Source organism: Malus domestica, chromosome 09 (genome assembly GCF_042453785.1).
Source record: "Malus domestica chromosome 09, GDT2T_hap1".
NCBI classification, from domain to species: Eukaryota; Viridiplantae; Streptophyta; class Magnoliopsida; order Rosales; family Rosaceae; genus Malus; species Malus domestica.
The window spans coordinates 8,007,328-8,025,234 of record NC_091669.1 but is presented as its reverse complement, the minus strand read 5'-3'; the positions used below and the strand labels follow the sequence as shown (position 1 = coordinate 8,025,234).

The 17,907-nt window shown below is 36.5% G+C and overlaps 2 protein-coding genes and 1 long non-coding RNA gene across 13 annotated transcripts; all 3 read left to right on the top strand.

The window, feature by feature from the left end:
• Positions 1-1,791: 1,791 nt before the first annotated feature.
• LOC114827089 (dirigent protein 11-like) lies at positions 1,792-2,343 on the top strand. Its single transcript, XM_029108712.2, has one exon. It carries the CDS (start codon positions 1,792-1,794, stop codon positions 2,341-2,343), a length of 552 nt encoding a protein of 183 aa, XP_028964545.2.
• A 2,671-nt stretch (positions 2,344-5,014) lies between these two features.
• Positions 5,015-5,934, top strand: LOC103409331 (uncharacterized). The gene is made up of 3 exons (XR_003775950.2): positions 5,015-5,135; positions 5,222-5,297; positions 5,516-5,934. It is a non-coding gene; the product is annotated as an uncharacterized lncRNA (long non-coding RNA).
• A 2,790-nt stretch (positions 5,935-8,724) lies between these two features.
• LOC139187503 (uncharacterized) lies at positions 8,725-17,457 on the top strand. Of its 11 annotated transcripts, XR_011571419.1 has the most exons (10): positions 8,725-8,901; positions 11,786-12,130; positions 12,244-12,306; positions 12,508-12,639; positions 13,472-13,744; positions 13,898-13,972; positions 14,191-14,249; positions 15,457-15,576; positions 16,966-17,087; positions 17,199-17,233. XR_011571419.1 is itself a non-coding variant. In XM_070805352.1 (7 exons), the coding sequence occupies exons 1-6, from the start codon at positions 8,862-8,864 to the stop codon at positions 13,924-13,926; spliced, it is 882 nt and encodes a 293-aa protein (XP_070661453.1). In that variant the 5' UTR covers positions 8,726-8,861; the 3' UTR covers positions 13,927-13,972; positions 14,191-14,605. The 11 variants fall into 11 exon arrangements, 1 of the variants encoding a protein (XP_070661453.1); XR_011571418.1 differs by lacking the exon at positions 16,966-17,087 and having other exon boundaries at positions 17,199-17,457; XR_011571411.1 differs by lacking the exon at positions 16,966-17,087 and having other exon boundaries at positions 13,472-13,784; positions 15,463-15,576; positions 17,199-17,457.
• The last annotated feature ends 450 nt before the right edge of the window (positions 17,458-17,907 follow it).

Genomic DNA, 17,907 nt, shown 5'->3' with positions numbered 1-17,907 from the left:
TACTTATATAGTCTTGGGCTACTCCCTATATTACCAATTGGTTTTATGGTAGAACTTCAATTTCATCAAGAGATGCATGGCTTTATGGTGGAACTTCAATTTCATCAAGAGATGCAGCGGCGGAGAAGAGGTCGGGAGATCCGATATCCAAAAGAAGATGCAGGGAGAGAAGAGTTTTATTCTGGGTGGTTGGATGGAACCTAGAGGTGGTGGTGGTGGTTCATGGTGGTCGGCAGAGGAATTGGGTTTTGTGGGAAGGAAGGGGAAGAACAGAAGGAGGGGAAACGAAGAAGAAGATGTTCATCTCAGTCAACGCCAGCCAATCGCCATGAGCACCGCCAGGATTGCTGCCACTCAACCTCTCTTCTTCTCTGCACCTCACTGTCACAATCTCACAGACCTCCTTCCATTTATGTGGTGGACTCTAAAGCAAATAGAACCTCCCCCTCCCTAAAGTTGCGATGCTAGTACGTTGTTGTAGCCTTAACTGTGTGTGAGGCAATTTGGTTAAGAAATCTGTTGAAATCCTTATGTCATCCACAAGCGGAATCGACTGTGATTCATGTGGATAACATTTCAGCTATCAAGTTTGCTAGGAATCCAGTCCAACATGGAAGGAGCAAACACATTGATACCAGGTTCCATTTTATGAGGGACCATATGAAGCAAAAGACAATTGAGCTTGTCTATTGTCACAACAAGGAACAAGTGGTAGACATCTTCACAAAGCCACTGCCGGTTAAGTCATTCAAGTTGCTGCGTGAAATGCTAGGCATTTTGATTTGAGGCGGCGTGTTGGGAGTTCAAATCAACAGCTATTGAGGGGCCATAATTGGTGGAACACTTTTCAGCTAGCTGCCTTGTTTTTTCAACAGTTATACGTGTATTTTCTTTGATAGCTTTTGTGTGTGTCTGAAGTGGCCAAAGTGTTAAAAGGGTGTGAAGACTTTTTTGAACACATTCATTTGTTTTGCTTTGATAGATTTCAACACTAGGTTTAGAAAGTCGTTGTTTTGTATTGTTATTAAAGCCACTTGTGGGGTTCTTTTGTTTTTGCATGTATTAGTCTTTGGTTATGTACGTTTGAAGTAATCCTATTCTAGAAATAAAAGTTGTAAACTCTTCAGAATATTTTTCTCAAAACTTACTGCATCTTTCTTTCTTTTGTCCAATTTTAATTGAGAGTGAAAGTGAGAGATGTGATAGAGTTAGAAAACTTATCACCCACATTTTTTGGTATTGAGTTAGTAAACTTTGAATACCAACATTTTTCATGTTATAAATGTTGAGAATCAATGTCAAAGTTAGGCAATGTTAGGCAATGTTAGTCAATGTCAAAGTTAGGCAAAGTTAGTCAATGTTAGTCAATGTCAAAGTTAAGCAATGTTAGGCAATGTTAGGTATGGTTGTGTGGAAAAAATAATTAGGTGCAATTAATGTGTTTTGTGTGGTAGTAAATAATCTTAGTTTAATTAAGTAGCTTTCATTTGGTTTGCTATAAATACCCAAGTCCCCAAGCCTTGTAAATCATCCAAAGGAAAAACAAAGCTAAGTGCTAAATAAGAAAAGCTTTGCTAATTAGTGTTTTTGTGAGCTTTCTTTAGAGTGTGCTTTATTTTCTTCTTCTTGGAATAATTAGAGTTATCTTGTATACTCTTTTTGTTCAACAAGAAATTGAAAGCATACCCATGACTGAACCTCACCAAGCAGTTTCAAAACCTTAATTGTTCCCTAATTTTTCCTAATTAACCTTTTCTCTTGTTTGCTCAATTAGCTGTCATGCATCCACTAATGGCGTTAAAATTCATACCAAAGCTCAGCGCTCCATCCATGTTTTTCGTCATGGTTATTCTAGCCATGACTACATTTCCAGCGATCCGAGCCACTCACGAGTTCAAGGAAACCCACCTGTCTTTCTACGCTCATGACTTCTTATCTGGTGCAAATATCACAGATGTTGCGTTTGCAGGTATTCCCGGCAAGACTTGGAACTACAATCAATTTGCCACTGTTTATGCGGAGGATGCCCCTTTAACGGAGGGCATGGACCTAAAATCCGCCTCCGTTGGCCGGATACAAGGCATGTTTATGGTATCGTCATTGGATGGACGTAATTCCTACGATATGTTATCAATTTTATTCACAAACAAGAAGTACAATGGAAGCACTCTACAGATACAAGGAATTGATAAGCAATTCGAGCAACATAGAGAATTATCGGTTGTTTCAGGTACCGGAAAGTTTCGATTTGTTCGAGGATTTATTACGTGTAATACGGTTTTTGTGGACATTCCAAATGCATATTTTGTTACACAATGCAACGTTACAGTAAAACACTACTAGCAAAGAATCACGTATGTTGGTTATACTATGTATCTATGATGAAACACTATTAGCAAAAAATTACGTGTATTGGTTATACTATGTATCTATGAACATTTAGTTCATGTTCTTATTTTTATCATATGCTTAATTATGTTTGGTTATGAGAATTAGTTATCGTTTATTATGAATAAAATCTTGTTAAATTAACCTTTTGTCTTATCAATGTTCGAAATCAAAGCCTCTTATTTCCATTTGTAACAGTATTTTTCGGCTTAATTAGCAGCTCCTAGATGATCTCTTGTTTTGGAAATTATATAGCCTAAGCTAGCTAGCTGGCGACTGAACTGAAAGTCAATTAATCTAGCTAACCCTAGCTGGCTATATATTTTGGGGTGTGATATCCACACACCCCATTTTACTTCTCACACACCCTTCTAATTTTCGACCGTTGGATCGGATGAATTGAAGAAGATCAACGGATAGAAATTAACAAGAGGTGTGTGAGAAGTAATTTGGGGTGTGTGGATAGCACACCCCTATATTTTTATGTGTTCTTCTATTTGTATTACGATAGTAGAATGCCAGGTAGTTTAACAAAATTTTATTGATGAAGAAATTTTTCCAAATATGCGATATTTAAGTCGGTACTTCTAAGTATAATAATCTATGAAGAGCAAAAGTATTTTTTCTTGCCCCATATATATTACAGGGAGTAGGATTATTTCTTCTCTTATTCTCCTTCCCTTCCTTTCCCTCCTCTTCTTTTACACATTATTTTTTTATTTTATTGTCTCAATAAAAAATTATATTCGTTCATAAGAAAAAAAGCCTAATGAAAGAAGTTAGGAAGGAAAAAAAAAATTAGAAAAACTAATGAAAAAGGTTTGAAAACTTTGAGTTTTAATGATAAGGACAAAATAAATAGTAAAATGTATAGTACCAGATTTAATTTTTTAATGTAATGAACAATAACACGAACTTTTCGTTAAAACTTCTAAAAAAATTCTCTTCATGGAGGAATATTTTAAGTACGACGTCCTTGAATAAAGGTTCTCTTATTGTTGGGGACCATCTCGGCTTTATGTTTGTTTTTGGCAGGAAGTATAGTAAATAGGAATTTTCTTTCAATGTAACTGTCACACGAGATGGTATATTATGTGTCTTTATATAAATAATGTGATATATGTGTTAAAAAGTTAATAAATTAAAATTAAATATTTTTACTATTTACATAAAAATACATAATATATTATTCATATTTTCGTCACAACTAAGAATTTCTCAGCAAATAAAGGTTAGTATTGAGAAAGTACGTGAGGTCCAATACATGTGACTGTCAGAATCCCAACTACTTTGACATGCAAAGCTTTTGTCTTTTTCTTTTTTATTTTATTTTATTTTATTTTCCTGTGTGATCAAGGGCTAAAGTACCATTGCAGATAAGGTTTGACAGCTGGCAGCCAATGATTCATTTAGTATGTAAACTGGCAGCTGGCAGCTAATGATTCATTGAGTATATAACCAGGGACTTGGATTCTATGGCCTCCCAATTCGGTCCCCTCTCCGTGTCCTCCTGTTTTGTGTGATCATGGTTAATTCATGCTAACATTTTATATTGTTTTTTTTTATAAAAATAATAAGACAAAAAATAAATAGTAATATAAAATATTGACGGGGAGGGTACCGAATTGGGAGGGCAGAGAATCCAAGTCCTATAACCAGACAAGTCTCCCCGTAGGCTAAGGACAATTCTCATTATGTGTTGAGTTTTTTGGTTTGAAATTATATTTCTATTAAATTAATGTAATAATTTTAAATTTACTTTCTTTCTTAATAATCTTTATTAATTAATGAAATCTTTTTTATCAATTAAAAGAAAGTGAAAATACTACTTAGTTTTTTTTTATCAATAATGTAATTTATAGGTCCAAATTTTACTGTTTTTTATTGAAGCCTTATCTATAAGTGATGTTAAAATACATTCAATATTTAAAAAAAAAAACCAAAAAAAAACTTGCCCCCCCCCACGTTCCCTCTCTCTCCCTCTCTCCTTCTCATTTACAAATACTAATAGTAAATTAAAAAAAAATTCTCATTGTATTTTGCTCCAATGTAGTTACTATCATTGACAGTTCGATATTTGAAATGCATTATCACCCGCTTTGAATTTTGTTATAAAGGTTGGGGATAGAATAAATGAATGTTCTTTTAAATAATAATCGCAATTCTTGATATAAAGTGGTAGATGAACATAAAATCTTACTCACCATGTTGACCAAAAGAAGGAAGTAATTAAGTGTTATTTCAATAGCTTAATATAACTACTGACAAAAGTTAATCGACATTTAGATAATAACTCAAGGGGTGTGTTATCCACACAACCCATTTTACTTCTCACACACCCCTTGATAATTTCTGTCTATTGATCTTCTTCAATTTATCCGATCCGACGACCAAAAATTAAAAAAGTGTGTGAAAAATAAAATGAGATGTGTGGATATCACATCCCCAATTCAATCATCTACTACCACATTTTTGGTTTAAAATTTTAAAAGTTTTTATATAACTTTTGATCAAAACCGTTGAATATTATAAGATCTAAAAGCTACAAACTAGTGTAAAAATATCTTCAAAATCTTTGTCCTTATCTCATCCCTATATATAAATGTTATTCTTGTCTCCAAAAGGCAGACTGAGACAAACCCTAGAAACATTTTCCTCTCTTTGCCGCTCACTCTCACTCTCTCTCTCTCTCTCTCTCTCTCTCTCTCTGTGTTTCACTTCGGTGCAAGCAAAATGGAGTTTTTGAGGTAGGGGAACATATCTGATTTCCTTAAATCCAATGCTTTTCATTTTGTATTTTTTCTAATATTTTATCCTTCTTCTTGGTATCCAGAGGGCTTTGGCTGAGATAAACTCACCATGATCCTCCCTCTCTTCCCGCTCCATTGGAAGGAAAATGGGGTTTTGAGGTAGTGCCATAGAGCTGATCCCTTTTCATTCATATGCTTCTATTTTGTAGTATTTTTGTGGGAAATCTTTGTTTCTTGTTTCTGTGTTTCTCCGCTCCGGTGGAAGGAAAAGGGGGTTTTGGTAGAGCCGTAGATCTGATTTTATTTTGTTTCATAAGCTTGTATTTTGGAATATTTTGTGGGAAATCTTTGGTTCATGACTTGTATTCTTTCTGCAGGTGGTAGTTCTAGTGATGGTGGTGGTATCAGTTCATTACAGTGAGCCAAGTTACTTGAGGTCTCTCTCTGTCCTTTCCCTCTCTTGTTTACTGTATTGTGCAGAATTGCATGAATGTGTGGTGGTTTGCATAAAAATCCCAATTTTTACCAATTCTCTAACATTTTCCCCCAATTTTTCTGTGTTTAATTGGTTTTTTTTTGGGATCTGTTGCGGCTGGGTTTTTTTGGGTTTCTTTGGATAGTAGGCAACTACTGGGAAAATTGGGGGAAATTGGGTTTCCTTTTTGTTTCTCTTTCGATCAACCAAGTCGGCATGTGTGAACGCAACGTATATATGCTAATGATACATCCTGTTATTCTGTTATGTTGGGTCGTAACCTAAGAATAATGCAACACAGAGAGCATAGTTACTCTAAAACTGTTATCATATAAAAATTTCACATACTTGTTATGACCGTTAAAGTCGCTTCAGTGCCAAATCCAATTGCATAAAAAATTTCACATACTCGTATAACAATGTTTGCCTTACATTCGTTTGTTTATTGAATTTGAGACATAAAATTCAAATTTGATGTGAATTAAGCGCTTTTAGCAAGGAAGGCTAGAAACTCTCTGTAAAATGATAATGAGTTTTAACGTTTCAGGATTACTGTTGTATTATATCTGTGGTTGTGGTCTGACATTACAGATTTGCAGGAAAAAGTAGTAAAATGCCTTACTGTTGTATTATATCTGTTGTATTATACCTGAGGTAATATATCTGTAACTTGCTCTCTCTTGTTTTCTGTATTGTGTAGAATTGCATGAAGTGTGGTGGTTGGTTGGATTGTCATTTCTGTATTTTTATCGGTGGTTTTTGAGATCTGTTGCAGCTGGGATTATTGAGTTTATTTTTATCGGTGGTTTTTAGATATTCATACATGTGCATCTTCACCTTGTATCTCTTAAGTTTAATAAGTGGTGGTTAGGGGGTTTAGAGTGATGTTTGAATCCAGCATCTCCTGCAACTAGAGCGACGATATGATTTTAGAATACCAATAATCCTTGAAAGTTGAAGTTCTTGAGAAGGATTACATTGTTGACCAAGCTAACAACCATGTAAATATGAGATTCTACATGATTGAAGCATATACTTTCACCGTTAGATATGCTAACAACAACTCCTCAGCTAAAAAAACTACATGACCTGATGTTTTGATATAAGAAATATCTTCATGTGTTTGTACATAAGTAGAAATATGAAAGTTGTGACCCTTACAATGGTGGCAATGTCTCTGAACCTGATCAAGTTTTGCGGCTGCAGGTTTATGAAGGCTAATATGATAAAGGCTAATATGAATGACAATAGAGATTATTGTATAAGTGTATAAGATTTAAAGGCTAATATGATAAATTAATTTAGTTATGATTCTCTTGAAAGTGATTATATAGTACAAAGTTTCAAAGGGTTCATTCAAATGCATTTCACAGAACATGATATTTGTCAAATGTTGTTTATTGAGATTGCTGATGTGGTTGTCTTCTTTATTTGTCAGTGCATATTTCCTTTAATGCTATTTGAATATTTCTTTTTGCTTGCTGTTGTAGTCCTCCTTGGGTTGTCTGAATAGTGTGGCATGTCTTACATTTTGACGATAAGACTGTAAGACATGTAACACATTGTTGTATGTTAAACATCACAAAAGGAAGGAGTGTTGACTATCTTCCTTTTCTTTGTTATCTTTTCTGTTTGATTGGATTTAGGTTTCTTTGGAATTTTATTTTGTAATTGAAGGTTTACTGATTGATTTGTCGGAAATTGGGTTTCTACTTCTAATTTGAAAGTGGGGTTTTCTTAATTTCCTTTTTGTTTCCCCTGTTGTTGTTTATCTTCCTCAAAGTTGCTGTGTTATGGGGATTTTGTACACGTCTGAGTCGGGGGTGGGAGGGGAATTGTAAGATAGATAGTCTTTTGCTCTTGTGGTGTCTGAAGGAGTAGGGACAAATTTAAAACTCTTATGTTGTTTATGTTTGTGAAATTGCAGCTCCAATCAAAAGTTGCTTGCTTTTATCATTGCTTTGACTGTATGAGAACGTTTCAATGTCAATTTCAATTGTACTCATAAACTCCTCTTGTTAAAGGATTTGCTTATATAGATAAAAGGTTTGTTATGAAGTATGTGAAATGAAACCTTGATCTTCAAAGTATGGAGTTTAAGTCATTATGTAGTTACACGTATGCAGATATCTGAACTTGTGTGGAAGCTAATCCAACATTTTGATGTGGTTTTCTTATTTTCTTTGTTTTTCATAATCTTGTTTGACATATTATCTACTTGTGATGGGAATTTTTTAATTACCTACTTTATTCTTTTATCTTGAAAACAGAGGATGCCCACTACGGTTGTAGTTATTCTAGTTGATGAGGGCGCCATATTTGCAGTGGATGCTAGGGGTTTCTACGAGAATAGTGAAACTGAATCTCATGGATATCATGATGAGGGTCATGAGTTTAACTAAAGACCATTTGGTTTGAATTGTGGGATACAAGGAAATAATTGAAGTATGTTTGAATATTTGGATTAACATGTGCGAAACCTTTTGAAACAGGAAATGCACCTTATATATATATATATATATATAATATTATATTACAATGTCATCTGACTTTGAATTAATGTAGAATATAAACCTGACTATTGAATGAGTCGCATCGGAATCACTTCCTACAAAAAAGTTGGCAATTTCAAAGACATCTCCCTGTATTATCTATGAATCGCATAGTTTTCGTTGCGAATCCTTCAACGATAAGGTTTATGTCCTACATTAATTCAAAGTCTCATGATCTTATAATATACATATATATATATAGCTATAAGGTGCATTACCTGTTTTAAAAGGCTTTTGCACATGTTTATCCAAATGTTCAAACAAACTTCGATTATTTCCTCGTGTCCCACACTTCAAACTAAATAGTCTTGAGTTAAACTCATATCCTCATCATGATATAATGAGATTTAGTTTCATTAATCTCGTAGAAACCCGAGTATCCACTGCAAATATGGTGCCCTCATCAACTAGAATAACTGCTACTGTAGTGGGCATCCTCTGTTTTCAAGATATCACAAGCAGATAATATGTCAAACGATTATGAAAAACAATAAGAAAACCATATCAAAATGTTGGATTAGCTTCTACACAAGTTCAGATATTTATATCTAATCGTTAAATTTATTGACACAGGTCAAATCTGACCTAAAATATAGTTTCAAAAAATTTATTTTCAATGTGATTATATTTGATAATAACCTTATCGCATTAACAAAACATATTATTTATGAGTAATGGTACACATACCACATTCACATGTTAGTAAAAAAAAATTCAAAATCCAATGCGATTATACCTTTACCAACAACAACAACAACAAAGCATTTTCCCACTAAGTGGGGTCGGCTATATGAATCCTAGAACGCCATTGCGCTCGGTTTTGTGTCATGTCCTCCGTTAGATCCAAGTACTCAAGTCTTTTCTTAGAGTCTCTTCCAAAGTTTTCCTAGGTCTTCCTCTACCCCTTCGGCCCTGAACCTCTGTCCCGTAGTCACATCTTCGAACCGGAGCGTCAGTCGGCCTTCTTTGCACATGTCCAAATCACCGGAGCCGATTTTCTCTCATCTTTCCTACAATTTCGGCTACTCCTACTTTACCTCGGATATCCTCATTCCCAATCTTATCCTTTCTCGTGTGCCCACACATCCCACGAAGTATCCTCATCTCCGCTACACCCATTTTGTGTACGTGTTGATGCTTCACCGCCCAACATTCTGTGCCATACAACATCGCTGGCCTTATTGCCGTCCTATAAAATTTTCCCTTGAGCTTCAGTGGCCTACGACGGTCACACAACACGCCGGATGCACTCTTACACTTCATCCATCCAGCTCGTATTCTATGGTTGAGATCTCCATCTAATTCTCTGTTCTCTTGCAAGATAGATCCTAGGTAGCGAAAACGGTCGCTTTTTGTGATTTCCGCTAGATTGCTCCGGTCATTAGTGTGGATAAGTATATAAATGGATAGAGATAGGAAAGCAAACACAAGATGTACGTGGTTCACCCAGATTGGCTACGTCCACGGAATAGAAGAGTTCTCATTAATTGTGAAGGGTTTACACAAGTACATAGGTTCAAGCTCTCCTTTAGTGAGTACAAGTGAATGATTTAGTACAAATGACATTAGGAAATATTGTGTGAGAATGATCTCGTAATCACGAAACTTCTAAGTATCGGAGTGTGGTGTCGTCTTGACTTGCCTTATCTGTCTCATAGGTAGATGTGGCATCTTCTCTGGAAGTACTCTTCCTCCATCCAGGGATGGTATCTTTAACTGGTGGAGATGCATAAGGTAATGTATCAATTTCACTTGAAGCTTACTTGTAGTTTCAGGCTTGGTCAAGCGCGATACAAACCATGTAGTAGGAGTCCCCCAAGTCGCCGAGCTACGGGGTCTGCTGAAAGAGGTGACAGACAAGGTAAGCAATCAGAGCTCCGACTGATTGTTCACCTTCTCCCCATCTTGCAGCAGCATGAAGGATAAAGAGAAGAAAAATGAGAAGAGATGATATGAGATACTTTTGCTTTTGAAGAAGTAACTTTCCACAGGCTTATTCTTGAACTGAGCTGGAGGGTTTTCTGGTTTCCTCCAGAGTATAAGGCCGACTGAAGAATTTGAGGGTCAAAACAAGTCCATCAAATCTAGAGTACGTTCCACCCTGCTGATATGTGATACTTTTGCTTTTGACAGAGTAATGGATGTATCGGCACGTGTGCTGTTACGCTTGTCTCCACATGCTTCCTTGTATCCTTCGCACTTGCCCTATCTGTTCCTCAAGCAGATGCGGAATCTTCCCTGGAAACATAAGATGTTGAAGATGAGTACTCGAGAGCAATGCCAGATAAGTAATCAGGTAAGGGGTTCCAGGCAGTCAGTTTCTGGCTGGAAGCTTGATTCCAAGTGCTGACTGATTGCTCTCTTTCTCCTTGTCTTGCAGGTAAAAACAAGGCCAAAGGAAAAGACGAAAAAAACATGATATGGGATACTCTTGCTTTTAACCCTGATGATATGAGATATTCTTGCTCTAGTATAGCTTGTTTGCAGAGGTATTATCGGGGGGAAAGAAAGCTGAATATTTCGAAAGGCTTCGTTGGGAGTGCCCTCTCAGATATGATGAAGGGTTGAGCATTTTTGCAGGCCTGCCTGTCCGTTGGAGATGGAGGTCGACATATATAGGAATCTCCCTAACAACAAGTAGTAATGCTATTCCTTTACCCTGCTTGGTCATAGCACGGTAGTGGGAGCTGCCAGTTTCACATGTTTTAACTCTGTCAGAGCAGTTTGAAAAAGTGGTCTGTGGTATCTGGCTCTCGAGATTCGGAGAACGATGCCTCTTCGATTTTTGAGAAAGCAATCATGCTGGGGGTCTGGCTCTCGAGATTCGGAGAGCAGTGTCTTTTCGATTTTTGAGGAAGTAATCATGTTGGGAGTCTGGCTTTCGAGATTCGGAGGGCGGTGCCTCTTCGATTTTGGAGCAAGCAATCCTGTTGGGAGTGTTGTCTCGAATGTGAGTAAAGGTTGGGCATGTTTGTTAGTCTACCTTGCCACGAAGCACAAAGGTTGACACACAGGGACTTTCCAATTATCCAGCAATGGTACTGTTCCTTTACCCTCTCTTCGCTTTTGAGAAAGTAGTCATGTTGGGAGTCTGGCTCTCGAGATTCGGAGGACGGTGCCTCTTCGATTTTGGAGCAAGCAATCTTGTTGGGAGTGTTTTCTCGAATGTGAGTAAAGGTTGGGCATGTTTGCTAGTCTACCTTGCCACGAAGCACAGAGGTTGACACAGGGACTTTCCAATTATCCGGCAGTGGTACTGTTCCTTTACCCTTGTGGGTAATAATATGGTAGCTAGACCTTCAAAATTTATGTGTCTAAACTTTGTTAGTGCTGTTTCTTTGCTATTTTTTTACCTTTCTTGGTCAGAGCGATGTAGTGGGAGCTGCAAGCTTCACGTGCTCAACTTTGGCAGAGAACTTTGGCAAAGTTATCTGTGGTACCCATGAGCTATTGTTGCGTGTGGGAAGTGGGTGATTGAACAGTAAGATTCATGTGCTTTCTACTTCACCAGAAGTCTTCGACAGAATGCCCATAATTTCTGCAAAACTGAGTGCGTGTGACAGGTGCTAACAAGGCTAGAAAAGTAGGTGCCTCTTCGATTTCTGAGTGTGCGATTATACCTTTACCAAAAACAGAAATTAAAAATAATAATGAAAAAGGGAAAAACAAACCCTTATATTCACAAGGCCAGGCTCCCCACCGGAATCTCCTCTCTCTTTCGCACACAGCCATGAGCCAGAGCGGTAACGAGTCCGAGCGCCAGAGCAAGAAACAAAAACTCTTGAGTCCAGATCTAGAATCGCTCCAGGGCCCGATCCCGGACTTACCACCGAACGCAGACGAGCTGCGCAAGCGGGGGAAGCTCATATGGCACTGGGACGATAGCGATGATGATGAATTCGAGGACTTCCCCCCGGGAAAGGTTTATTTTGCTATCGAGGAAAACTATAATGCTCGAATGACTGGTATGGTTTTGATGTTTTTTTTTTCTTTGATTTAATTTTAGGGTTTTGTGATTAATTTTGCAAGCAAGCCTATATCCCAGATATTATTTCTTTAAATTTTGTGTATTTAACAGCGAAAAAAGAATTGAGTGAGATAAGGGCACGAAGATCATCCCTCAAAGAAAGGAAGAACACCAGTATGTCCCCCGAATTAACAAGACTAGTCAGGTTTATTATTTTATTCGATTTTTGTTTGTGATTCGGGTGTGCCAATCTCTGAATTTTTCAGTTTATGAGGAATATGAAGAGTGTTTTTTTTCTTTTCTTTTGTACAAATATGGGAAACAGTACATATTATTCATCCATGTTGATATTAAGTTTGTGTAATTATTTTACAGCGGAAGCACAGACAGATGACAAACCAAAAACGGGTCGATGGTTTTGTCTCCAACCATATATCCCGCCTCCCATCTACTGTAGAATTTGTAAGAAGAGCAATGACCACATGACTAAGCAATGCCTGCGTTTTGGTATGTTTTTTGTATTTTTTTCTCTGCTATTTCTTCTCCCTTTTACTTTTTGGTGAGGTTGGGCTATTCATTTGATGATGGTGCAACCATGATCGCGTCTCTCTTTTACATAACATAATCTCTCGAGACTGATGATCGAAATAGCGGAATGACTGTTAAAGTTAGGCAAGACAATCTAACCCATTAAATCTGTGGACTCTGGTCTGTTTTTAAGAAACCTGTTTTGGGTATATGATTCAATATCGGTCTCTGACTCTCCCCAGTTTTTATTCGTTTTTTGGGTTCCTCCTCATATTGACCGAACGTGCAGAGAAGGCCACTGGGAAACGAGCCATTTGTGAACAATAGAGTGATGCCGACGGCGATATTATATAACAAAAAATACAGTTATTATGTATTTAGCTTTTATTTCTATTTTTAATTTATGCCTTTAGTGTTTATTTAGTTTGGTTCATAAATCTTTTTTGACAACTTTGAAAGGGTCATGCAGATAATATTAGTGTGTGACGGTTCTTAATTAACTATTCAAAACAACTTTTTGTTGATATGATGATGATAGGTAAAACCTTTAACTGATGGGGATCCATTACCTGACGGATTTTGTGTATGGGGAATCTTTAATTCGATTGGACTTGCAAGGACAGGGTTTTGGGGAAGTTTAGCTAGTCTGGCCCCAATCCACCCCTTTGCAGTCCCTATTTGAAGTACTCACATAGTCCTCTTTCGGTATTAGAAACACAGTTTAGTCATTGATATTTACTTGGGCATGTCACATGTTTATGGTGTCAAAAGTTAGGATTAGCATGCTCGACTAACTTGAATGCTTGTGCAGACTCTTCAACTGTTGTTCATGACGTGAGATGTCGACTCTGTTTGAGGGAGGATCATGTGGTTCCAATTTGTCCGTACCGGTACTATGTCCCAAAGGGTGAAAAAGTTGGCCCCGGCGGTAAACTCGTTTGCATATGTTGTCAAAAAGAGGGTGGCCATCCTGGTGAGGAATGGGTAGGAAAAGCTGTTGGTAATTATTGCAGGATTTGTTCTTCTACTTATGACCACAGGACTGAAGACTGCCCCGTGAAAAAGGGAAGAGAGATAGCAGGAGGCAAGTTCCAATCGGCTATGGTTGACTCGTGAACAGAAATGTATTTAATTGGGTAGAACTGAGTTCATGCTAGATCGGGTTATATGATATGTAGTGTTCATTTGTTTCATTTTGTATTTTTTCTAATTTTTTATCCTTCTTCTTGGTATCCAGAGGCTTTGGCTGAGATAAACTCACCATGATCCTCCCTCTCTTCCCGCTCCATCGGAAGGAAAATGGGGTTTTGAGGTAGTGCCATAGAGCTGATCCTTTTTCATTCATATGCTTCTATTTTGTAGTATTTTTGTGGGAAATCTTTGTTTCTTGTTTCTGTGTTTCTCCGCTCCGGTGAAAGGAAAAGGGGGTTTTGGTAGAGCCGTAGATCTGATTTTATTTTGTTTCATAAGCTTGTATTTTGGAATATTTTGTGGGAAATCTTTGGTTCATGACTTGTATTCTTTCTGCAGGTGGTAGTTCTAGTGCTGGTGGTGGTATCAGTTCATTACAGTGAGCCAAGTTACTTGAGGTCTCTCTCTGTCCTTTCCCTCTCTTGTTTACTGTATTGTGTAGAATTGCATGAATGTGTGGTGGTTTGCATAAAAATCCCAATTTTTACCAATTCTCTAACATTTTCCCCCAATTTTTCTGTGTTTAATTGGTTTTTTTTGGGATCTGTTGCAGCTGGGTTTTTTGGGTTTCTTTGGATAGTAGGCAACTACTGGGAAAATTGGGGGAAATTGGGTTTCCTTTTTGTTTCTCTTTCGATCAACCAAGTCGGCATGTGTGAACGCAACGTATATATGCTAACGATACATCCTGTTATTCTGTTATGTTGGGTCGTAACCTAACAATAATGCAACACATAGAGCATAGTTACTCAAAGACTGTTATCATATAAAAATTTCACATACTTTTGACCGTTAAAGTCGCTTCAGTGCCAAATCCAATTGCATAAAAAATTTCACATACTTGTATAACAATGTTCGCCTTACATTCGTTTGTTTATTGAATTTGAGACATAAAATTCAAATTTGATGTGAATTAAGCGCTTTTAGCAAGAAAGGCTAGAAACTCTCTGTAAAATGATAATGAGATTTAACGTTTCAGGATTACTCTTGTATTATATCTGTTACTTTTGGGATTATCGGTTACTTTTGGGAAGTGATTTGCAGGAAAAAGTAGTAAATGCCTTGCTGCTTCCCTAACATGGCTCACATGCCATTATCGGTTACTTTTGGGAAGTGATGTCTTATTTTTCAAAAGAAAAGACGCACTGGTTTTAATTCCCAAGTTGTGAGATTGTTTTAGACCTCTATTTTTTTACCTAATTTATCATAACTCGCATAATAATAAAACACCTCACTAAAATTTTTCATAAAGAATTGAACTCGAGTTAGACACTGCATTCCAGTTTTTGTTTAACAGTTTTGTGCATTGCATCATTTTTTTAATACAATGATATATTTACACTAAAGTGGTGAGGGACAAATTCGTTGCAAACTCGTCATTTTCAAGATTTTAAGTAGTATTGATCTATTTCTAAAGATAAAAAATTTGAAAAATGGGTTGCTAATTGTAATGTATTGGCATCAATGTGTAATTTGTTTGTAACATTTATATTACCTTTAGAAAGTTGAACTCGTTGAAGGAAATTTAAAAAGTGAGGCCAACGAGAGTTGGTTGAGTTTGTAAGATTGTTTTCTTTGCTATACTAAGGCCTAGTTTGAAACTAGTTGCAGACAATACTTCTTGGCGGGGCATAACTAATCGCATCAGATCTTCTCAAAGAAAAAGGTGAAAAGTGCAAAGTCGATGCTTGAAGTAATTAAGCGGTGATTAATGCTCACATCAAGGTATGACCAGCCAAAATAGGGGCCCATTAAAACCTAATTTGGTTAGCTTAAAGTTGATTCACTTAAATTTTAGAAACCCAGACATCATTATGTATTGATAATGACATACAATCCTGTGTCTTGATCTTCTAATCTATAAGTTTTCTTCTTGCTCTTTTCGAATTCCATTTAGCCAGTTTTTAGACCTGCAAATACATGAAAGCAAAATTACTAGTTCAAGTTAAGTAAAAGAGGGGTTGTAAGTGTAATTGAAAAAAATTGTAGTGACATGGAAACAAAAGAAAAAGGATACTGACTTAGAAGCTATGTTTTCTCTTCAATTGTTGAAATGTGCGTAACTCTAGCTTTGCGGGTCAGTTGTCGTAATTGTTTTTAGCTTCTTCCTAGTTTCAATACATACAATAGCTTCTGGGTAAGTTTTAATCCACGTTAGCGATTGATTCCCAAAATCCCATGTAAATATAGAACCGCCCTAGTTTTGTTGTCATCCTTCATCTAAGTCATTATAAGCCAAAGTTGCCGCCTTTGACTTTACATATTGGATACGCACGACATGTTACAGAAAATCCCAAGTTGTAACTCTTCGCCACAATCCAAACAGTGTGATTGCATAACATGTCCATATGAACTGAAAATTTGATATTAAAAGAAAAACTAAATAAAATATATATATGTACTTAACGTAGAATATATGTGTGTAATGTATTTATATTATTCTAAGACATCCAAATGAACTTTGTTGCACCATCATAATCTTTTGCTATAAGTAAAAGCAATGCACTTTTCATATAAAATAAACTTTCCAGATAACTAAAGAATTCAATGTATTTATGCAACATTGGTTCTCTGAAACATCTTACCTCACCATGCACGGACATAAAGTTCACACACAAATAGCATCCAGACTTATGATCAATCAAAGAGGCATATGATGCTTTGGCATATGCCTCTTTGATTGATCATAAGTCTGGATGCTATTTGTGTGTGAACTTTATGTCCGTGCATGGTGAGGTAAGACGTTCCAGAGAACAAGTTCTACATAAATATCTTGAGCGTTTCAGTTATTTGCAAAGTTTATTTGAAGAGGAGTGCATTGCTTCTACTTCTTCCAATAGATTATGATGGCAAAATGGCGTTCATGTTGGATGTCTTAAGGTAATATTAGTAATTACACATCTTTACTATATTATGTGCATATATATATTTAGTAACTTTGAAATATTAAATTTTCAGTTCATATGAAAATGTTATGCGATCACATTGCTTAGATTGTGTCGGAGAGTTGAAGACAACTTGGGAGTTCCCATACCATGTCCTATGTATCCCAGAGCGATGCTATATTTACTCAGGATTTTGGGAATTAACCGTTAACGTGGATGAAAATTTCAGAGCGAACTTTTGACCCAGCAGCTATAGTATGTGTTGAAACTAGGAAGAAGTTGGAAGTGATTATGACAACTGATCTGCATAGCAGGAGTCACGTAGATTTCATCGATTAAAAGGAAATCATGGTATTCCTTGTTTTAGCAGTTTCATGTTACTAACTATTCTTTCACTTACTAACAACTCTTTTATTTAACCTGAGTTAATATTTTTATGTTTTTTATTTTATGTATTTTCAGGTCCAAACATTGATAAATGATCTTTGGAAGAGTGCAACAAGAAGATTGACAAAGTAGAAAGAGCAAGAAATTTGTCTGATCGAAGGATTGGAAATGAATTGTATTAAATTTTAGGGTAAAAAACTGTTTACTACCCTCATGTTTCGTGGTTTTCAACATTTAGTACGTTAATTTTTTTTCGTCTCAGATTCATACCTAAAGTGTAAATTTTGGGACAGTCTCATACATCTGTTAATCAAACTGTTAAGTTTTCTGTTAACTGTGACGTGGCGCATTGATTGGGCGCCACGTGTCATCCGAGTTTTTTTTTTCTTTTCTTCTTCATTCTTTCTCCGACTGCAACTTTTTTTTTTTTTTTTCTTCCTCCTTTTCCTTCTTCCTTCCTTCGCTCTTCCTTCCCTTTCTTCCCCTTCTTCCTTCTTCTTCCTCCGAATCTAGGGAAGCTTTTTTTTTTTTTTTTTTTTCTTCTTCTTCCTCCGAATTTACCCAGATTCAGTTATTTTTTTTTTCTTTCTTCTTCTTCTTCTTCTTCCTCCGAATCTATCCAGATTCAGTTTTTTTTTTCTTTCTTCCTCCATCTCCTTCTTCCTTCCCCTTCTTCGTTCTTCTTCTTCCTCCGAATCTGGGAGAAGATGAAAGTTTTTTTTTTTTTTTGAGGAAGAAGAAGAAGAAGGAGGAGGAAGAAGGGAAAGGAAGAAGGAGAAGAAGG

Bases quoted from the DNA above. Each gene is read 5' to 3' on its own strand.
- LOC114827089 (XM_029108712.2), top strand. From the start codon at position 1,792: ATGGCGTTAAAATTCATACCAAAGCTCAGCGCTCCATCCATGTTTTTC.
- LOC139187503 (XM_070805352.1), top strand. From the start codon at position 8,862: ATGTTAGTAAAAAAAAATTCAAAATCCAATGCGATTATAC. The intron at 12,131-12,243 runs GTATGGTTTTGA...TGTATTTAACAG, and splicing joins CTATAATGCTCGAATGACTG to CGAAAAAAGAATTGAGTGAG. The intron at 12,307-12,507 runs GTATGTCCCCCG...ATTATTTTACAG, and splicing joins CAAAGAAAGGAAGAACACCA to CGGAAGCACAGACAGATGAC.